Source organism: Salvia splendens, chromosome 19 (genome assembly GCF_004379255.2).
Source record: "Salvia splendens isolate huo1 chromosome 19, SspV2, whole genome shotgun sequence".
Lineage (NCBI taxonomy): Eukaryota > Viridiplantae > Streptophyta > Magnoliopsida > Lamiales > Lamiaceae > Salvia > Salvia splendens.
In genome coordinates this window covers 1,502,923-1,526,933 of record NC_056050.1, presented here as the reverse complement: position 1 = coordinate 1,526,933, position 24,011 = coordinate 1,502,923, and the positions used below count along the sequence as shown (strand labels likewise).

Here is a 24,011-nt window from a genome sequence, read left to right as displayed (position 1 = left end):
GCCACACTTTCCTTTTTAATTTGCCCCACAAAAGATGTCACACTTCCTTTTTTGGATAAAGTTTTCTCTCATATTAATATAAATATATTATTTTCTCTCTCCACTTAACACACAAAACAACATCTCCTGAATTCTCGTGTCATTTCTCAAGTGTGTCATCTATTATGGGACGGGGGGAATACAATTTATAGTGAGATTCCAAAAAGGAAAATATGTAATATACAACAGTATATTTATACTTTTTTCATTCCTTAAAAGTAGAGATTTTCTATATATTATGGTCCTAACGTTGAACTAATTTTAATGAAAGAACTAAAAATGCTAAAATAGACTATTTTGGAGGGCAAAAATGACTATTTTAAATGACAAAATGAGCCCTTACCAACTATCCAACTTAAAATGTCCACTATTCATATTTAGAAACAAATTCTCTCTCTTCTTATTTTATTAAAATATCCAATCACTTTTTTTGTGCTTTATCATACACATATGCTCCATACACTTAATATCTTCTGTAATTTAATAATGTGGACATTTTAAATGGGGCGAAGGAGTATTTGCTATTTGCTAAGATTAATATTCCATCTGTTTGTTTTTAGTCAATTCAATAAAAAAATATACATTTACAATTTTTGAAAAAGTATATTCGTAGAACAGTCTCAAAATATATTCAACTACCTTTCAATTTCACTCTATCTTCAATAATATCGCAATTACCTTTGTTTCTCTACATGTTATATTTCAACAATAGTATTTCCTAGCTCTATTCAGATACATTACACAACAATTTCTAAAAAAATTTCAGTCAGCAAGTTTGGTATCTTAACTAGAAAAATCAATCCCGAATCATTATTATACTATTGTTCTTGTTTGATTATGTCCATCTTAACTACACTCGAAATTTTAATTTAATTACACTAAAAAAATCAATCCCAAATTTACGGCCTAAAATGAAAAGTGCAAGTAACATTAGATGGAGGGAGTATTAAAACTAATTTTTAAATCTCATAAAACTGTTTAAGAACTTATTCTTAGGCAAAAATGAAAACATTATTATACTATTGGTCTTGTTTGATTATGTCCACCTTTCTTTTTATTCCACCTTTCTTTTTCCTCCTTGTCCATAAAAATCATTTTTTCTTAATCCTCATTTTCAATCGAGTGAAGTTTTGATCTGATAATATTATCTTTCATTGCACTGAAAATTAGGAGTGATTAATCACACCTAATAAGTCTTAGCAGTTAAATAAGCCCAAGTTATAATTGTTGGTTGAGACCCAAACCATCTAATTCGAAAAGCCCAAAACACATGAATGCTAAACAAGTGTAATTGCAAAGGATAGTAGAACATTATTGGAAAGTTTAACATAAGATGCAAATAAACGTGAGAAAACAACAATGCCTATTATTCAACATTCAACATCAAAGGTTCAACCTTCTTATCTTCTTCTTCTTTGTGGTGCCACATTTCTTCTCATCTTTATCCTGTAAAATCTGTAGATCCATTCCAACAACCATTTAGGCCTTCCATACCCAAAAATCAGACAACCCACAATCCCACCTATTACGAATCCACATCCATACCCTGAAACAACGGCCTGCCAACAGAATCCATCTAGAATACCATAATCATCATTATCTTCTTCTTGCAGCATCACTGGAGGCAAAGGCTTTTCACATTTTCGTGATAAAGGAAATCCGCATAGTTCAGAATTCCCAACATATGATGTATTTTCGAATGTGGAAAACTGGCCACTGGATTGAGGTATCTTCCCTGATAGATTATTCGTGGAAAAGTTCACCGTAGAAAGAAATGTGAGCTTTGTAAGCTCTGTTGGAATTTCACCTTCCAACCGGTTTGAAGACAAGTCCAGCGACTCGAGTTTCGTAATGTTTCCAAGAGATGCAGGTATACCTCCAGTGAGGCAATTGTGAGACAGATTCAAATTAATCAAGTAATTTAAATCTCCTATGGAATTTGGTATACTGCCTGAGAATCTGTTGGATGACATGTCAAGTGTTGCCAAGGCTATCAAACTTCTCTTATATTCTAGATCCGAACCTTTCATTGTTACTGTAAACGAATATGAATCAGCAAGGAGCATGGGAATCAGAAACTGATACGGAAACCCGTATTCTCCTCGATGATTCTCTTGTAGATCGATCATCCCTTTGAAGTTCCTCAGATATTCTTGGGGCAGATTGCCAATGAATGCATTATGGGACATATCGAAAACCTGTAACTTGGGGAATGGAAGAGTAGTATTGGAAGTGAGAGAAGGAATGGTACCACTAAAGTTGTTGGATCTCAATATGAGGACGCGAAGATCAGTGAGATTTCCAGTCCAAACCGGAAAGGTGTCTTGTATTCTGTTGTTTCCAATATTAAGAACCCGCATACTTCGACAATTGGAAAGGGATCGGGGTAACGCTCCTTCCAACTTATTACCATTCAAGTCGAGTGACTCAAGCCTGCAACCCTTTGAAAATGTAGTTGGGATGAATCCTGTGAGTTGATTCTTGGATAAATCCAAAACTTCCAAATGCCTCAAATTTCCAAATTCAGGAGGAATTATACCTCTGATGCTGCAGTCAGATGCTGTAAAGCTGGAAAGAGAAGTAGACAAGTTCCCAATGGAAGCTGGAAGGATACCATTCATCATCGGATTGTTACTAATATCCAAGCTAACTAAATTTTGGCAGTTTACTAAACCAGAGAGAAACTCCAATTCTTGATTTGGCGATTCAATCCCAGTCAAATTATTGTCACTTAGATCAAGGAAGTGCAGATGTCTTAGGTTACCGAAGTCGGGGATGGGGCCAGTGAATGAATTGCTGCTCAAGTCAATATCAGTAAGCTGAGAAGCATTGGTGACAGAGGTTGGAATTCCTCCTGTGAGGGTGAGTCTGTTATAAAAAAATGATAGAGCATGGACAGTAATAATTAAAGTTTGAACATGGTAGAGTTGACATGACTAAATAGTATTAGTTCCTTCGTTGTTGAGTTATCTTTCCCACTTCATTCTATCCATTAATTTATTCATTTTTTACTTTATTCTCTCTATTTTTTTCTTACTTTATCTACTTTATTACCTACTCACTTAACACACTACACATCTACTCCCTCCGTCCCCGATTAAGAGCAGGGCCGGTCATGAGGGGGGCAAGTGGAGCGGCCGCCCTGGGCCCCCAAATTTGCATGGCCCCTCCCTAGCCTCAGGTATATATATATATATATATATATATATATATATATATATATATATATATATATAGGGTTTTGATCCATGCAAAACCATTCTTAATACAAAAATGCAGAACCAAGCATACAAAAGTCATTTTTAGGTCATTGTAAGCTTATTTTTACGTCATTATAGTAAGGATGACATGAAATGATCTTAACATGACCTCAAACCCAAAGTTTATAATATGACCTAAAACTGCTTTACAATGACCCTCCGTGTTTTTGTTTAATTATTGACCATTGGATTGTCAAATCTCATGGTCAGGATTTGGTCTGGATTTTGTATTGAGATCAAGTTTTGTATTGATCATTTTCCTATATATATATATATATATATATATATATATATATATGGGAGCCTTATTCTCCTTTTCACATCTTAGATCCTTTTTCTTTCTTAATATTATGCGTTAGATCTAAGGCATCAATGGACCAGATTGATCTCAGGGTTATTATTGTCATTTGACGAAAAAGGAACTGCCACATTTTGGTATCTACGAATAATGCACCACATGGTCACGAGTAATGCATATAATTGACTATATAATGCACAATATGTGAACTGTAATGCATACGAATAAGATGTACCATGTTATGATGTTTGACACACGTTTCTTGTTTCCCCTAAGGGTTTAATAAGCTTAGGGGCTAGGGTATAGTACGTAGACACGTATGTAATCTTCACATGGTCAATAGTAATGGATATAATTGACTATATATTGCACAATTTGTGAACTGCAATGCATACAAACAAGATGTGTTGTGTTATGATGTTTGACACACGTTTCTTGTTTCCCCTAAGGGTTTAATAAGCTTAGGGGATAGGGTATAGTACGTACGCATTTATAACAAATTATAAAACGATACGAATAATTCACCAAATTGTCACGAGTAATGGATGTTATGAACTATATAATGCACAATATGTGAACTGCAATGCATACGAATACGATGTACCATGTTATGATGTTTGACACACGTTTCTTGTTTCCCCTAAGGGTTTAATAAGCTTAGGGGCTAGGGTATAGTACGTAGACATTACTAACAAATTGTTGTTATTGGAATATACGTATGTGCATTATTTGGTTTAGGTAGTGCATTATGTAGCTGTTAATTGTCATTATCTGAGTATATTATGCATTATTAGAGGTATTGTGTATATGGGTTAATCATCGCAGTGAAGATTACATACGTGCATTTAGTAATGTGTACGTACTATACCCTAGCCCCTAAGCTTATTAAACTCTTAGGGGAAACAAGAAACGTGTGTCAAACATAATAACACAGCACATCTTGTTCGTATGCATTGCAGTTCAAAAATTGTGCATTATTGACATACTTGGATTTTACATGGTTTTAGAGGGTGGTCTTGTATGAATGTGATCATATTTCGTCTATTATTAGGCGTGTTTATATCTACTTCTCTATTATGTTGGTATGTTGACCTTTTTGTTAAGAATGTGTAGAAAAAGGTGTAAAATAGGTGGATATGCAGCAGCCTTGGTTTGAGACAATTCTTCTAGAGATTTTGAAGTCCAATCAACACCCACTGCATATCATTCTCTTCGTCTTCGAAAGAGCTTCGCGTGGGTATCTCAAACGGCCTAATCGGAGTTTGGATGAGAGAGATATGGCCGATCTACGAAAGCCGCGCACATGTAACCCGGCCGGGTTAATTTACAGTGCAAAAATACAACCCGGCCGGGTTGAGTCAGAATCCAGCAACTGTCCTAAAATGGTGACCCGGCCGGGTTGAATTTCCAGTTCAAAAATACAACCCGACCGGGTCGGATTGTCTGACGCGTCTGAAAGCTAAAAACGCGATTTTTGAAGGGAAATAGAAGGGAAAAAGCCTAGGGTTCGGACACACATTACACCTACCGCCTCCAACACTCACACACACCCCAAGAACACCTTTGAGAGAGAGATTTGAAGATTGAAGACTCTATATCGGAAGATTGAAGCTTCATTCCATAGATTGCTCTCACAGGAGTACTTAGTATCTATATTTCATGTGTTTGTTGAATTTCTTTGTGTTGAACATGATTTTCTTCATAAACATGAGTAGCTAAACATCTCTTGTAGAATTCTTGGTGATGATGCACTAATTTCATAGTTTTTATCCGATTGATTTTGCTCTTGCCTTGCTCTTGTAGTTATTTGATTATTCTTGGGTTTATTCCTTTCAATTGCTTGATCACCATTTGATTGTGTAGGATTAATTAGATTAATCGGGAGATGAAATAGTTAATCCGGAAAGAAGAATAATTCACACCTTAATACAATAGAACTCGGGAGAGTTGAGGTTTTGAGTGAGGTCATTAACCTAATCAAACTTTTGGGAGTTAGAGGTTTTAGGATTAGAAGGGGACTTCAATTCTAGCATCTAATCTGCAGGTTTCTCACCCCGGGAGGGGGTTTAATCTATAATCGTGGTTGACTTAGTAACTCTAGAGACACCAAAAGGTAAGGCGAATCAATTGGATAAGAGCTTGGAATTGTGCATCGGATCCTTGAGTTCTACATTTTCTCCATAGTATCTCTCATATCATCGCCGCACCGCCTTTTCTAGTCCTTAATTGATATTTGCTTATTATATGCTTTTATTAGTTGTTAGAACAAACAAAACTGCACTTGATTGTCTAGATAGTAGTTGATCTTTGTTCGTGGTAGTTAAGCTGATACAAAATTGTCTCTGTGGGATACGATACTCTTGCTTACTAATTGCTACACTAGCCCCGTACACTTGCGGGTTTCTTGACATATTTAGAAAAGTGAACATCAACATCCCATTTCCACAGCGCGTGCAGAAGAAGAAACTAGATGATGACTTCTCTCGGTTTCTTGACATATTTAGAAAAGTGAACATCAACATCCCGTTGGTAGAGGCGTTACAGCAAATGCCTACATATGCAAAGTTTCTAAAAGATGTGCTCTCCAAGAAGAAGAAGTGGACTGACTATGAGACGGTGAACATATCTGAAAATTGTAGTGCCATAATTCAGAAAAAGCTACCGGCCAAGCTTAAAGATCCTGGGAGTTTCAACATCTCATGCGTTATTGGAAATGACAGACAGACAAAGGCACTTTGTGATCTGGGGGCGAGCATAAATTTGATGCCATTATCATTTTTCAGAAAGATGAAGATCGGCACTCTCAAGCCGACAACAATAACACTACAGATGGCAGATAGAACTGTCACCTATCCTAAAGGAATTGTTGAGGACGTTCTTGTGAGGGTACATGACTTCATATTTCCCGTCGATTTTGTAGTATTGGATATGGAAGAAGACGTGAATATACCGCTTATCCTGGGGCGCCCATTCCTTGCAACGGGAAAAGCATTGATAGATGTGGCAAAGGGAGAGCTCACTCTTCATATGGGTAACAAACGTCACATCCTATCTATCTACAATGCTATGAAGAGTCGTGAGGAAGAAGAACTTGTTATGAAGAAAGAGTGCAAAGCTGTGCACGTTGTAGAGGTCCAAAAGGCACAAGAAATTGAGTCCACATTTGGGGATTTTTCTTTACCGCAATGGATGTTTGGTTCATGTGGTGGATCAACTTCTAAAGAAGAGACTACATCAAATCCTAAAGTGAAGGTGAAGAAAACAAAAGCTGAAAATTTATCCAAAGTGGAAACTGAAATTTCTGATGGGGCTCTGAAAAATACTTGGTGGAAGAAGAGATTGGCTATATCATATGCTTCCAAGATTGACAGAAAATCCAACGCCACCATTTATGGCGTGACATGATGCAGCTCATGGACGACGTCGAGCCAACGACGAAAACCAAAGGCACTGTAGGGGAGGTAACCCCTAGTAGGTATCTTTTAATTCTTTTGTTTCTGTTTGTTTTTTGTGTGTTTTATGTTGCTTGTATACCATGTTAGTCTCCCTTCTCCACCAACTTTTCAAACTTATTCTTTGCATAGCTTTGAATAAGTTTGGGGGGATGATATGGTGGATAGGGACACTAACGAGGTACTTGTCTTTTTCCTTTATTTTTGCTTTAGTTTGATTAGTTGTGTTTTGTTGTTTTTATTTTGTTTTAGGATAGAATTGCTTTGTATAAGAAATTCATGAAGTTTTGTGTTGTTTGGTTGTGATTGATTGAAAATTTTGAGCTTGAATTGAAAAAAATTTGGTAGTAATTGGGGTGAAGACTAGTCGTCTATGATAAAAGAACCATCCATTTTGAGCTATCACTTGACCATTGACTTGAGAGTTTGAGTAATTGGGTGCATAAGTAACGAATTGCTTGTTTGCCTTGATTCATGCTATTTACCCAAGTGAGATTTTTGAGCCTTCAATTCTTTCATGTGTGTTTTATCATCAATTGTGCATGTGTTTCTAGAACTTGCTCCTGGTCTTCTTGAGTCTACATAGTGACCTTAAAGATAGGGGAAGATGTTAGGCCATCGTTGTTAGCCTCATTTTTACCTACACACTAACCTTAATACATAACATCCTTGATAGCCAAGTTTGAGCCTTAAGCCTTTTCTTTTGTCAAGCTAATCAAGTGGATTGGGAATCCTAGACTCTAAATTTGTTGAGATTTGAAAAAGAAGAGTTGGGAAAGTATAATTGAAAAAGGTTGGTTGAGTTTGTACTTAGAAAAAAAAAAGAGTGAATGAAAAAGAAAAAAAAAAGAAGAGAAAAAGAAAAAAAAAGAAGAAAGAAAAAAAATTGTATATAGAGAATAATTTGAGGTCTTTGGAAGTTGGGAAGAAATTAGACAAAGTCTAGTTATTATCTAGAAGTGTTTTGAGAATGGTTGAAGTTAAAAGTTGATTGTTGTGATCTCTTGGGATTTTACGTTTTGGGAATTTCAGTCACTTTAGCCAAATATTTCCTCACCTTACCAAAGAGCCTACATTATAACCTAAACAAAAGACCTTTCGGACTCTTGATGTATTGTCATACGAGGTAGAGGAGAGGTTAGACATTGAGCAAGCTTATGGTAAACCATGCATTTTTGCTTGATTTGAGTGACTACTTGATACGTTAAACACTTTTTAGTGAGGTGAATATACACACATATATACATCCCGAGTGAAGTACGAATCCAAGGTGATATACGAGTTAGTAGCAAAAGTGCATTCGACAGCTTAACTTGATGGAATTTGTATTGTGATATGCTCCTTTATTCCATATTCTTTGAGACGATGATGATGTCTAAAACCCCTTTAAATCCAAGTCTTCTTTTAATTCTTTTTCTTCATTGCTCGAGGACTAGCAATTATGTAAGTTTGGGGGAGTTGACATACTTGGATTTTACATGGTTTTAGAGGGTGGTCTTGTATGAATGTGATCATATTTCGTCTATTATTAGGCGTGTTTATATCTACTTCTCTATTATGTTGGTATGTTGACCTTTTTGTTAAGAATGTGTAGAAAAAGGTGTAAAATAGGTGGATATGCAGCAGCCTTGGTTTGAGACAATTCTTCTAGAGATTTTGAAGTCCAATCAACACCCACTGCATATCATTCTCTTCGTCTTCGAAAGAGCTTCGCGTGGGTATCTCAAACGGCCTAATCGGAGTTTGGATGAGAGAGATATGGCCGATCTACGAAAGCCGCGCACATGTAACCCGGCCGGGTTAATTTACAGTGCAAAAATACAACCCAGCCGGGTTGAGTCAGAATCCAGCAACTGTCCTAAAATGGTGACCCGGCCGGGTTGAATTTCCAGTTCAAAAATACAACCCGACCGGGTCGGATTGTCTGACGCGTCTGAAAGCTAAAAACGCGATTTTTGAAGGGAAATAGAAGGGAAAAAGCCTAGGGTTCGGACACACATTACACCTACCGCCTCCAACACTCACACACACCCCAAGAACACCTTTGAGAGAGAGATTTGAAGATTGAAGACTCTATATCGGAAGATTGAAGCTTCATTCCATAGATTGCTCTCACAGGAGTACTTAGTATCTATATTTCATGTGTTTGTTGAATTTCTTTGTGTTGAACATGATTTTCTTCATAAACATGAGTAGCTAAACATCTCTTGTAGAATTCTTGGTGATGATGCACTAATTTCATAGTTTTTATCCGATTGATTTTGCTCTTGCCTTGCTCTTGTAGTTATTTGATTATTCTTGGGTTTATTCCTTTCAATTGCTTGATCACCATTTGATTGTGTAGGATTAATTAGATTAATCGGGAGATGAAATAGTTAATCCGGAAAGAAGAATAATTCACACCTTAATACAATAGAACTCGGGAGAGTTGAGGTTTTGAGTGAGGTCATTAACCTAATCAAACTTTTGGGAGTTAGAGGTTTTAGGATTAGAAGGGGACTTCAATTCTAGCATCTAATCTGCAGGTTTCTCACCCCGGGAGGGGGTTTAATCTATAATCGTGGTTGACTTAGTAACTCTAGAGACACCAAAAGGTAAGGCGAATCAATTGGATAAGAGCTTGGAATTGTGCATCGGATCCTTGAGTTCTACATTTTCTCCATAGTATCTCTCATATCATCGCCGCACCGCCTTTTCTAGTCCTTAATTGATATTTGCTTATTATATGCTTTTATTAGTTGTTAGAACAAACAAAACTGCACTTGATTGTCTAGATAGTAGTTGATCTTTGTTCGTGGTAGTTAAGCTGATACAAAATTGTCTCTGTGGGATACGATACTCTTGCTTACTAATTGCTACACTAGCCCCGTACACTTGCGGGTATTACTTGTGTTAAAATAAGTTGAGCCAATTATATAGTCAATTATATGCATTACTCGTTACCATGTGATGCATTATTCGTAGTGGTTTACAATTTGTTATTAATGCGTACGTACTACACCCTAGCCCCTAAGCTTATTAAACCCTTAGGGGAAACAAGAAACATGTGTCAAACATCATAACACAGCACATCTTGTTCGTATGCATTGCAGTTCACAAATTGTGCATTATATAGTCAATTATATCCATTACTCGTTATCATGTGAAGATTACATTCGTGTGTACATACTATACCCTAGCCCCTAAGCTTATTAAACCCTTAGGGGAAACAAGAAACATGTGTCAAACATCATAACATGGTACATCTTATTCGTATGCATTGCAGTTCACATATTGTGGATTATATAGTTAATAACATACATTACTCGTGACAAGTTGGTGAATTATTCGTATCGTTATATAATTTGTTATTAATGCGTACGTACTATCCCCTAGCCCCTAAGCTTATTAAACCCTTAGGAGAAACAAGAAACGTGTGTCAAACATCATAACACAGCACATCTTGTTCGTATGCATTGCAGTTCACAAATTGTGCATTATATAGGTAATTATATGCATTACTCGTTACCATGTGGTGCATTATTCGTAGCGGTTTCCAGCCATTATTATATTACTATTGTACCCTCATAATGCACAAAATAGGACAAATAATGCAACACGGGATTAATTACCCAATTTTGATCTTGACCGTCCATTTTTCTAATCTAATAGCTGATATTAAGAAGGAAAAATGAGGAAATATAGGAAAAGGAAATGAATACATCCCTATATATATATATATATATATTATATATGTAAACTCATATATCCATATATCCTTTTCTACCTTTCTCTCTCTACAATTCGCTCCTCAACTAATTTTATGCTTTGGAATATCTCTCGCTCAAGAGTCATGTCGCCATGTCGGTATGCAATTGAAATTCGATTTTTTCTTCATTCGATTCTCTTTTGATTTATTTGAGCTCGTTACGGAATTGTGGTCCTTTCCCCCGTTATTTGCACCGGCAAAACTCTTCTTTTTTGTTGTATTTTGATTTGTTTGATCGATCGCCTGGCTTTGGGGTATATTTTCACAGGATTGGGCGTAGTCGACTGTTTATTTCTTCGATTGTTTGTTTATAGAAAAATGTCTTCTATGGACATTTTTGAGTATGTTAGAAAAATGGATTCTTATCCAAATATCTCAATTGCTTATCGCATATTATTTACTGTGCCTGTGACTGTGGCATCGGCAGAAAGAAGCTTTTCAAAGTTGAAACTGTTGAAGAATTATTTAAGATCTACGATGTCTCAACAGCGGCTGAACGGGCATGCCACTTTATGTATTGAGAAGAAATTATTAGACGAGGTTGACAGCAACACCATCATCAACGACTTCGCATCAAGAAATGTTAGAAGAAATTTTTGAAGGTAATATATAATAATTATTTGAAGTGAATTTCTTTTGATATGCTATTAGTTTTTTGCTGGATGAAACTTATTATAAAATGGAAGGAAAAAATATATAAATAGGGCCTCAACTTTTAGTCTCGCCCCGGGTCTTTGGAACCTCAAGACCGGCGCTGATTAAGAGTCACACTTTGACCGGGCACGGATTTTAAGAAACGTAAAGAAAAGTTGGTTGAAAAAGTTAGTAGAATGTGAGACCCACTTTTTTATATTGGTTTTATAATAAAATGTGAGTGAAGTGAGTTAGTGGAATGTGAGACCTACTTACCATTTATGGTAAAAATGAAGTGTGACTCTTAATAGGGGACGGAACGAAATGGAAACGTGTGACTCTGGACGGAGGTTGTATTTCTTAAACTTTGTGCTAAAAAGAAGTGCCTCAATGAAGGAAAGGGGGGAGTAATAATTAAAGTTCGATAAATTAAAGCCTTGTTTTTTGTATTTTGTGCGAGATACACCATTTTCGAACAACATATAAATTTATAAGCTAGTTTATTCAAACCAAAATCCAACGATAGTAATGAACAGAGATGTTTGATCCATAACTAATTTTCTTAAGTTGTCAACTATGCTAATTCATCAATGCAATATATTAAAAATGTCAACACATAGACATGGAATTGTCAACATAAACTTAGTTGATATTTTAATACACCATGTTGATATTGATATTTAAATTGTCAACACAAATTTGTGTTGACATTTTAATGCGATCGTGTTGACATTTTTAATACATATCATTGATAAGTTAGGAATTTAAGAAAATTTGTGTTATAACGCATCCCTAAGATAACATAAGTTAGGTTTACGATTTATTTGGAATTTGGTTACAAAATTAAATTAGACAAATTCAAACTCGAATTCGACTATGGAAAGTGATTATGACGGCGCATGAGTTAATTCGATTTCTCTAGTAGTTATAAATTACAGTTTAAGACTCAAACTATAAATTAAATCATGTATAAACATACCTTCAAACTTATTGTGTCCCAAAAGTAGTCCTCTCAGTGAAGTGAGGTTACCAACTTGGTTGGGTATGGAACCTGCGTTGAACATATATTAGATACACTTAAATGACTTCTTGCGGGATTTATAAAACAGAGAACATCGAATCTTCAACAAAATTTCCATTACAACTCTTCAAGATCCAATTTTGCCTCAGTCTGATATAAAGCTTTTTATTTTTATTTTTTTTCGTATTTGGTCTGAGTTGTACCATTTTGGAAGAACGTACAAATTTATATAAGCCAACTTATTCAAACCAAAATCCAGCAATAGTAATTAGTAGAGGTTCCAGATGATCCAAATTATGAAATTGACAAATTTACATGACAAATACTCCCTTCGTCCCAATAAATATGAAACATTTGCTTTTCGGTACAAGATTTTATGCAGTGTTGCTTTGTGAGTTACAAGAGAGAGTAAAGTAAGAGTGTAGAAAATGTAGAGATAGAGTTATTTCTATTTTAGGAAACGTTTAATTTTTAATGGGACAATCCAAAAAGGAAAACGTTTCATTTTTAATGGGACATAGGGATAGGGAGTATATAACAATGATGAAATTGAAAGAAATAAGTCAATTATATGAGAAATTAACTAGAAAAGGATTAAAAGATATAGGGTTTGAATTTATTTATAGTTCTAAAAATTGAAAACTAAGTTTAAATGACACTAATCACTCAATCAGAGTAGCAAATAAATCATACCTGTCAAGCTATTGCTACGAAGATAGAGATCAGTCAAAGAGCTAAGATGTCCAATCCCCTTCGGTATCTCGCCTACCAATTTGTCATAGCATAGAAACATGTGCAATTAATTACACTGATAATTAAATATAGCAAGGATGTGCCCTTAAATTGTACTACCTCCATCTCATAATCGAAGTCATATTTAGGGTGGGAACAAATTTAAAAAAAAACAAAGAAAAGTGAGTTAAATAATTAGTTAGTGGACTATACGACCCACTTATATACTCCTACCGTCCCAAGGAAGAGGACCAGTTCCTTGAGCGGCACAAGATTTTATACAGTTTTATATTATGCGTTAAATGAAGAGAGTAAAATAAGATAGAGTGAATGAAGTAGAAATAAAAGATGTTTCCAATTTTAGTAATAAGTCATCTTGGTTGGAACAATTCAAAAAGGAAAATGAGTCATCTTTAATGGGACGGACGTGGCGCCAACTTACCATTTATAATAAAATATGAGTGGAATAAATTGGTAGAATGTGAGTCAACTTACCATTTATGGTAAAAGTGACTCTCATTGTAGGAAATACTGAAATGACAAAATGTGACTCTTATCGTGGCACTGAAGTAAAGCATTATATAGATAGATCTAGTGGACATCGATAAATGAGTCATGTGTGAGCTAAAGCTAACAAAAAAATGATTCATATATTTGACCGTTGGGACTAAAAGGTACTCCCTTTGTCCCTCCATAAGTGAGACGTTCCTTTCAATACAAAATTTATAAAAATGATGGTTGGAGAATTAAATGGAGAAAAAATTAAGTAGGAGAGAAAATAAAATAGATAAATAGAAGGATAATAGAGTATGAGAGAGTCAATGTGTAACTTCTAATCTCTGTTGGTCTCATATTTCCTTATTTGGTAGTCTCTAAGACATGCCACATTTCACTACATCATTCTACTCACAATTATTATAAAATTAATATATAAAAATAGGACAGTGACACTAACTTTTTTCATTCACTTTCCTTATAAAATCAAACAATTTCGTAAAGTCCACCAGTCAAATATGAGACATTTTATGAGGACCGGAGGGAATTCTTTTTTCCAAAAAGAAAATGACTAAGTTTAGGTGTAACATTCGAAAATGGAATACGAGTCGCTAATGTAAGAATGCATGGAGTACAAAACACACTACAAAAAAAAGTTCATTTACCGACGGTATCTAATCCGTCGACAATTATGATAGAAAAAGGTGTTACCTACAGATTTGATAAATAACCGATGGTATTACCGATGACATTTTAGAAGGACATAGCTAAAAATCAATTACCGACGTGTAATTTACCTACATAAATAATTGTATTTTACCACTAGGCCACTTCCTTCTATTTTGGGGTATACTCGTACCCCTTTGTACTTGACTGTATCCGCCATTTCCAATATAATGGAATTGTCCGTCGATAAATTAGTTATTTTTGGTAGTGTCATAATGTACAAAACGAAAAAGTTAACTTTTAAGCAAATATTTGAGACGTAAAACGGACTTCGTTGAATTAAATGGATAAAACTAATTAATTGATACTCTACTTGGGTCTAACTGACTAAACTGCTCAAATTGCAACAGCACCGCAAGTTTGGGTCAAATTCATGTACTCCGCTTGGGATTAGAACTACTCCCTCCGTCCCACTTAAGATGACACATTTCCTTTTGCGCAAACTTTCTCTCTCCAATTAATACATCCAACCAGTTTTCTCATTCCAATTAAAATATTTATCTATGTTTCTCTCTCTATTTTAATACTTACACCCACCTTTTCTCTCTTCAATGAAACACTTTAACCAATAACTCCTAAAATTTCATGCCGACTAACAAATGTGTCATCTTAGCCGGGACGGAGGGAGTATTAAATATTATGTGAGCGACCAAAATGTTAATTTGGATTTATGTATAGAATCAATTTTAGACTTAATATTTAAAATATCATAAATTAGTTATGTTATGATGTCCTACTCAAGTCAAGATGTTCACTTTCTATAATTGGATATATACTCCCTTCGCCGCGACTAAAATAACACATTTCTTAGTCAGCATGAAATTTTAGGTGTTGTTAGTTAATATATTTAATTTGAGAGAGAAATAGTGGGGTGTAAGTATTCAATGGAGTGAGAAAGGGAGTTGAATATTTAATTGAAGCGAGAAAAAAGCGGTTGAATATATTAACCGGAGATAAAAAATTACCTAAAATCGAAATGTGTCATTTTAGCTGAAACGGGGGAGTAGTTATAAACCTACCCAAAACCTTATTGAAAAGAAAGAACCGGCCCGAGACTAAAGAAAGGCCAAAGTTACTTGATAAAAATTATTAAATGCTGAAACTGTATGAAATTAGTCAACTTGAGATTTAAAATGAACTAAAAAGATTAGATATAGAGTTTGATTGCAAATTCATTTATTATATTGATTTAAAATTTATGGGAATTGCAACATACATTTTTGAGGATTGAGTTTGACAAATTCGAATTGGATTGTAAAAAAGGGATTAATTCAGCGTATTAAGTTTCATCATTCTTAAATCAAAGTAGTGATAAAAGCATACTTGTCAAGTGATTTAAAAAAAGATACAAATAAGTGACGGATGAAAGATTTCAAATCTCCTTCGGAACTCCACCTATCAGTTTGTCCGAAAGTATAACATTGTCCGAAAGGAATAATAGTAGAAACAACTTGATCCGACTGAAGATTTATAAGGTTATTACTTTAAGTATTCCTTTGATCTTATCATCTTAGCAATAAATTAAAAGTATTCGGCCCGAAAGAGTATACTCTCTCTGTCCCTTTAAAAATAAGGTATTTTCTTGTTTTGGGGTGTCTCATTAAAAATGAAGCATTTTCTTTTTTTAGGTTGTCCCATTATAAATGAAATGTTTCTTAAAATGATAGTAGTAAAACCATCTCTACTTTTTCCTTTATCTAACTGTACTCTCTTTTCATTAACTCAAATAATAAAACTACATAAAATCTCGTGTAAAAAATAAAATGTTTCATATTTATGGTAGTAGTATAAAATTTTTTATCAGAAGCTATCAATCTTAATGTGTGGGACCAAAAGTTTTTTTAAGCAAATAAAGATAACCAATTATGAACTGGGGGCAAATGAGTAGTAGAAAAGTTGTTCCACTCACCTGTTAAGTTATTCATGGCAAGATCCAGTATTAGGAGGTTTGGTAAATTGTCCAAATTCGTGGGTATACTTCCAGATATAGAATTGTCACTGAGGCATATGCGTTCCAATGAGGAAACGTTGAAGAGAGAAGACGGAATATTTCCTATCAAAATATGACAAATAAGATTAAATTAACTTGTTAAGTTAATATGATGCCGGAAGATGACCCACTTCCTTTTTTAGTTTGTCCCATTCAAGATGATCCATTACTAAAAATAGAAATCACTTTATCTCTACTTTATTCTCTCCACCTAGCATACAAAATAAAAGTGCATAAAATTTCGTGACGTCCAAGGAATGAGTCTTCTTCCTTAGGACAGGAGAGTATAAAAATGTTGAAACTGTATGAAATTAGTCAACTCGAGATTTAAAAATAACTAAAAAGATTAGATCCAGAGTTTGATTGCAAATTTGTGTATTAAATTGATTTAAAATTTATAGTTGGACATAAATTCTAATTGGATTGTAAAAAAGTGATTTATTTAGCGTATTAAGTTTCATCATTCTTAAATCAAAGTAAAAGATAGAAAGAGAAGGATAAAGGGTAGTGTAAGTAGTGTTCGTGGAGAGTGGGTTGTACAACATTTTTATTGGTGTGTAGCAATGTTTTAAAAACCGGACCGGCAAGCGAACCAACGTCGTTACTGGTTCACTGGTTCAACCGGTTCACTGGTCGAACCATTGGTTGAACCGTAATACTGTTTATACATATATATTTATTTATTTAGTTATAAATAATAAAATTTAATTAAATGTTTTATCAATAAATATTATAGTATTATACATTTAATTGTATTGTTATAGAAAACAAGTCTTATACTAGTATATTAGAATATTTAATGACGTTAAGTTTGAATACAATAATAAACTATAATACACAATATTAAAAACTAGTATTAAAGTCTATGTATAATTATAAACTCCTATATTGTAAAATATAGTGATTGTAAAAATATAATTAGAATATAAGAAATATATTATAATTAACAATTTCTTAAAAGAATATAGAATTAAAATGAATTATCTTAAAAGAATATAGAATTAAAATGAATTATCTTAAAAGAATATAAAATTAAAATGAATTATCTTAAAAGAATACAAAACTAATATGAATTATTAGTTCTGGTGGAAAAAGAATTTTAGATTTAATGTATAAGGATAATTAATGTTCATAATAGTTTAAAATGATCATGTGGTGGAGTGGTAAAGAAGTTGATATTTAGAGATGAGGTCATGTGTTCAAGTCCTAGCAACACCAAATTTTTTAAAAAAATATTTTGAAAAATTGAAAAACCGGTTTCCGGTTCACGGTTGGACCGGTCCGACCGGCCGGTTCCACCGGTTCACGGCGGTTCAATGTGTTAGTGGTTTTTAGGGGTGAACCGGACCGAACTGCCTACCGGTTCGCGGTTGAACCGGTCGAACCGGCCGGTCCAGTCTGGTTTTTAAAACATTGGTGTGTAGTGACATAAGATGTAAATAAAATTATGTGTGGGAGTAATGTGTTGTTTAACTATTGCAAAATTAAAAAGTTCATAATTTTTTATGGACAGACAAACTAATAAGGAAATTGTTCATAGTTTTAAAAAACGGAAGAAGTAAAACTTAATTTATGAAAGCGTAATATAGATCATATACATTACCTCAACTAAAGTTGTCCTACACAAAATATATGGTGTTTTTGTCTCCGACAATATGAATTGGTTTCAAATTGGTCTTTTTTTTGCCGGAAGCATTAAAAGCAATTGTAGTTTACCTCATTAACAAGCTAAGCACTATTAATTAAAATACCTAATATTTTTAACTATTTACTCGAAAAATTTACACAATACTAGAAATTATAATGGAGTATAGAGTTTCGACTACACTTATGTTTAAGATTGATTTAAAATATATGGAAGTTAGACTAATTGTGTTAGACATTTTAGAATTAAATTAGACGATTTGACTTGGATTTGTGGTAAGTGACTAATGCGTACTCCCTCCGTTCCTTATTAATAAAGGCATTTCTTTTCGGCACGTAGTTTAAGAATAGTGTGTTAAATGGATAGTGAAAAAGGTAAGAGATAATAAATTAAAAAGAGACGAAGAGACAATAAAGTAAAAGAGAAAATTATTTTTTATCAAAACTAAAATGAATTAATTAAGTTGAAACTTTTAAAAATAGAAATAAAGTCAAACCTGTCAAGCCATTAGAATATAGGGCCAGAAATGTTAACGATGTAAGATGTCCAATCTCCTTCGGTATGGCACCTATCAATTTAACATAGATACGTGTGCAATTAATTACACCTATATGTTTAAAAACAAGCTAGACAATTAAATATAGCAAGGATGTGGCCTTAAAATTGGAGATTTTATGGTTAGAGCTATTGGACTTTGATGAATGAAAGCCATGTTTGAAGCAAAAGCTAACAAAAAAATGATTCATATAGCTGGCCGTTGGAGACAAAAAAGGTGCTCGCCCCCTATTCCGCCATAAGACCATCCAGAACGCTGTTCCTATACCGTTCATAAACCTTTCCTTAAACTACTATTTGAGGGCCCCACTGTACTTTTTTACTCCATTCCGTAACTAAGGAACGGAACCTGCAACCCTCCGTTTCTTATCCGTTCCTTAACCGTTCCTTAAATTACTATTCATTCAATTTCATTTCTTATTTTTATTTCCAACCCAATTCAATTAAAACAAACACACTTTACTAAAAAACACATAACATTAAAAAAAGTACAACTTAAACTTAAAAAAAATAATAATAGCGTCAGCACGTGAGCCAGGCGTTGTACACCGCCTTTGTTTCTTCGTTACTGTACGGATGCCGGCCCAGATCCTCCTGTTCCTCCTCCGCCTCCTCCTCGGCCGCCTCCGACGCAGCATTGGAGCTTCCACCGCCTCGGCTTCCTCCTCGCCCGCCTCGGCCTCCTCCCTGGGTGGGTTCAACGGGAATATCCTCCCGAATCTGGGACAATCCCTGAGAAGGCCGCGAGGGAGGGTCGAGCGTATGCATCCACATCGAAAGTGGGTGGTTGGTACCACCCGGCGTCGCCGACCCCTGGGTGCCCGGCGTCGACGAACCGGAACCACCAAGTGTGTTGTACATGGTCTCCCAATCGCCGAACGCGTTGAGATCCCACCCACCGGAGCCGCCACCGCCGTAGTTGCCGTCGCCGGACATTTTGTGAAGAGATTGAATATGAAAATTGGAGAGGAAATGAAGTTGATTTAGGAAGAATAGATGTGTAGTTGTGTGTGAAATGAGGATGAATTAGGAGTATTTATAGAATAAGAAAATAAAATAAAAATTTTAAAAAATAAAAAACGGTAATATTACCGTTAAATTTTTTTTTATATAAACTTGATTTAAAAAAAAAATAATTATTGCGTCAGCACGTGACGTCGCCCACTCGCGGGCCGGCGAGTGGGCATCACGCACGACGCGGGGAGAGCCACGTCGCCGAAGCGCGTGGCGGCACAGACCGTGCCGCGAGTCGTGCCGACGGTACCCGGGACTGCATGGGAACGGCACCACGACGAAACGCAGCGCCGCAACGCGTTCCGCTACGCTTTCGTTCCGGAGGAACGACACGCGGAATTCCCGCGGCCTGCGTTGCGGGTGCTCTAAGTGAGAGTTCCTTTCGTTCATGAGATTTAAAAATGATGTTTTGAGAATTAAATGAAAAAAAAATAAAGTCGATAAATAGAGAGATACTCCCATCGTCCCACCATAAAAGTCATATTTTGTCATTTCAGTTCATCCCATAATAAGAGTCATATTTCACTTTTACCAAAAATAGTATGTAGGTTTTACATTTCACTCACTTCACTCACATTCTATTATAAAATCAATATAAAAAAATGGACCTCATATTCCACCAACTTTTTCAACCCACTATCGTTTACATTTCTTAAAATACGTGCCCACATCAAATGTGACTACTATTGTGGGATGGATGCAATAATTAATTACTCCATTCGTCTCTGAAAGGTACGAACATTTGGTTCGGCACAGGTTTTAATGCGTAAATGATAAAGTAAGAGAGATGTAGAATTTTTTTTATTAAAGTATGATTAGTAGAGAATGAGTACCACTTCATTAGAGAGAAAGACGTTTCAAAAATTAGAAAGTATATACTTGTTAGGAACGGACAAAAAAGAATTAGTTCATACTTTTTAGGGAATGTTAATTTATTCTAAAAAGAAAATAATTAAGTTTAGCCATAACGTCCCAAAAAGGAATACAAAATATTTATACAGGAATGTTAAAGAGTACTAAATGTAGTAATTCTTAAATTGAAGTAGTAATTAAATTATACCTGTCAAGCGATTACTAAAAAGATACTCTATCCGTCCCACAAAAGATGCCACACTTATAGACGGCACGGAATTTTAGGAGGTTTGTTTTGCGTGTTAAATAGATAGAGAAAATATTATTTTTATATTTATGTGAGAGAGAACTTTTTCTAAAAATGAAAATATGGCGTCTTTTATAGGACAAACTAAAAAAGAAAGTGTGACATCTATTATGGGACGGAGGGAGTACAAAGAAGTCAAGGATGTAAGATTTTCAATCTCCTTCGGAACTCCACCTATCAATTTGTCTGAAAATAAGACATTTTCTGAAAGGAATAATAATAGTAGAAACAACTTGATCCAATGAACTCCACCTATCGATTTGTATGAAAATAAGACATTTTCCGAAAGGAATAATAATAGAAACAACTTGATCCGATTGAAGATTTATAAGGTTATTACTGATGAATCCGCGAATTTTTGGTGGTAGTAAATGCAGGAAAGTAGAGATCACAACACAGAGATTTACGTGGTTCGATTTACTGAGGTAAATCTACGTCCACGGGAAGAAAAGAGAGCAGAGTTGTATTGCTTGATCTGTTTTCTACAGCTTACAAATACAAGCTTGCTATATGATATTTTCTCTCTAGAGTTGGTGAATCCTCTATCGGATCTAAGTTCCGTTTATATATAGAACTGAGATCGTGGCTTGCATCACCACCCTAAGTCGTGGAGGTCACGGAGGTCATGAGATCCTGCATGGCCACTAATTAGGCGGTGGCTTACATCATCAGTAATTATGTCGTGGATGTCGTGGAGGTCATGAGAGCCTGCATGGGTCCACCACTAGAGAGATCGTGTCTCCCAGTTCGGTATTGCCGAGCAGCTTTTGCCGATGCTGAGAGTAGAGCTTGATGCCGACCTGAGGGCAGAGCTTGATTGGTTGGCTTTTACCGAGCTGTAGGCTGAGGCCGAACTCTTTGGTTGTGCCGAACTGAACTCTTAGCCGAACTCTTTGGTCATGCCGAACTAATACTCTTTCTCGGGCTTTGTGCTGGCTTGTTTAGTACGTACTCCATCACTACCCCCCCCGAAGAGCGAAGTGAATCACTTCGGCATCCTGGATAATGGTACGGGGTAAGTTGATGTTTGTCCTCGGTCTTATGAAGTGAACTCTTCTTTGACCAGACTTGGTCCTTGGTTTTGATGAAATAAACATCTTTGACCGGACTCGTCTTTGGTCTGATGAAATAAACATCTTTGACCGGACTAAGCTTGTCTTTGGTCTGATGAAATAAACATCTTTGACCGGACTAAGCTTGTCTTTGGTCTGATGAAATAAACATCTTTGACCGGACTAAGCTTGTGTCCTAATTTGGCGAGTTTTATCGCTCGGATCGGACTTTCCGTTGTCCTAATTTGGGGATCGGACTTTCCCTTGTCCTAATTCGGCGAGTTTTATCGCGTGGATCGGACTTTCCCTTGTCCTAATTCAGGCAAGTTTTATCGCGAGAATCGGACTTTTGTTGCAGTTCGTTTCAGACGAAGTGCTTGATTTTTAAGCCGAATTGTGGTCTTGTATCCTCTTTAGAAGCTTGGACTTCACAATCGTTGGCTTATTGCAGCTCGTTTCAGACGAACTGCTTGTTTAAGCTGAATTGTGGTCTTGTATCTTCTGTAGAAGCTTTGACTCTCAATCGTTGGCTTGTACATGTTCTAAGAAGGGGATCAGCCTTCGAAGAACAAGATACCTCAGTAACATTTGTAAGAGACGACACGCACAGAGACAGACAAAACACACAGACAAAACGCACAGAGACAAATAAAGACCAAGCAAACCAAAGAAAGCACATTGACCGAACAGGACTCAAGACTGACTGACCGGACTGTCTCTTACAAATGGAACTTTTTGAGGTTGGAAATGTGCCATGTTCGGGGTACCTGTTCTCCTGACATGTGAGCCAATTTGTAAGACCCTTTGCCGAGGACTTCTGACACCCGATACGGACCTTCCCATGTGGGTTCGAGCTTGCCCAGCTTTTCTGCTCGGCTTACTTCGTTGTTTCTCAAGACGAGATCTCCCACTTGAAATTGCAGCTTCTTCACCCTTTGGTTGTAATACCGGGCTACTTGCTCCTTGTACTTGGCTGCTTTTATGCATGCCAATTCTCTTCTTTCTTCGGCAAGATCTAGCTCGGCTCTCAGTCCGTCGTCATTCATTTCTGAGGAGAAATTTAGAGTTCGGGGACTGGGTACGCCGATCTCCACCGGAATTACGGCTTCAGTGCCGTACACCAGACTGTACGGAGTTTCACCGTTGGAGATTGTGGGTGTAGTTCGGTAGGACCATAGGACTTGAGGGAGATTTTCTACCCATTGTCCTTTGGCTTGTTCTAACCGAGCTTTTAACCCTTTCACCAGGATACGATTTGTTACCTCCGTTTGTCCGTTTGCTTGTGGATGAGAGACCGAAGTGAACCGCTGTTGAATATTCAGCTCTTGGCACCAATTCTTGAACGTCTTGTCGGTGAACTGAGTCCCGTTATCCGAGATGAGGATGTGGGGTATGCCGAATCGGCACACTATGTTCTTCCAGACGAAATCCAATGCCTTCGAGCTCGTTATCGTAGCTAATGGTTCAGCTTCCACCCACTTCGTAAAGTAGTCCACGGCAACGATTAGGAATTTCATTTGCCGAGGAGCTTGAGGAAGTGGTCCCACTATGTCTATGCCCCATTGCATGAAAGGCCAAGGGCTCTGCATAGTGGATAGATCGGTCTGCGGCATCTTTGGGATATTTGCATGGATTTGGCACTTCGGGCAGGTCTTGACGAGCTGCACTGCTTCTTGTACCAAGGTTGGCCAATAATATCCCCATCTCAGAACTTTTTTAGCTAAAGCTCTGGCTCCGATGTGGCTACCGCACGATCCTTCATGAACTTCTCTGAGGATGTAGTCCGTCTCTTCTGGTCCTACGCACCGCAATAATGGCTGGAGGTAAGACTTTCTAAAGAGGACTCCTTCATGAAGTTCGTACCGAAGTGCTCGGCACGTGATCTTCCGAGCTTCTCTCCTATCCTCGGGCAATTGTCCTTGATCCAGATACTGCAAGATCGGCGTCATCCAGTTCGGCGAGCTGGATACTGAATGTACCTCGGCTTCATCAATGCTTCGATGCATTAATTCTTCCGCCTTTGAGCTCGGATCTGAGGCCAACTTACTTAAGGTATCTGCTCGGCTATTTTCCGCTCTGGGAATGCGGATTATCCGAAAATAGGAGAAACTTCGGCTGATGCTTTGCGCTTTGTCCAAATACTCCTTCATTCTCTCGTCACGAGCTTCACTTGTACCCAACATGTGATTTAC

General features: G+C 36.3%; 1 protein-coding gene across 2 annotated transcripts in view; it reads right to left on the bottom strand.

The window, feature by feature from the left end:
• Positions 1-1,309: 1,309 nt before the first annotated feature.
• Positions 1,310-24,011, bottom strand: part of LOC121779700 (LRR receptor-like serine/threonine-protein kinase FLS2) — a 29,747-nt gene continuing 7,045 nt past the window's right edge. Inside the window, exons 4-9 of one of the 2 annotated variants that reach the window (XM_042177074.1) lie at positions 18,536-18,607; positions 16,314-16,457; positions 13,145-13,216; positions 12,410-12,481; positions 2,579-2,893; positions 2,319-2,480 (exon numbers count right to left, since the gene is read on the bottom strand). In XM_042177074.1, the coding sequence (XP_042033008.1) occupies positions 2,467-2,480; positions 2,579-2,893; positions 12,410-12,481; positions 13,145-13,216; positions 16,314-16,457; positions 18,536-18,607 (689 nt within the window). In that variant the 3' untranslated portion in view covers positions 2,319-2,466. Of the gene's footprint in view, positions 2,894-12,409; positions 12,482-13,144; positions 13,217-16,313; positions 16,458-18,535; positions 18,608-24,011 lie in introns of both variants that reach the window. The other variant, XM_042177072.1, reaches the window with a different exon arrangement.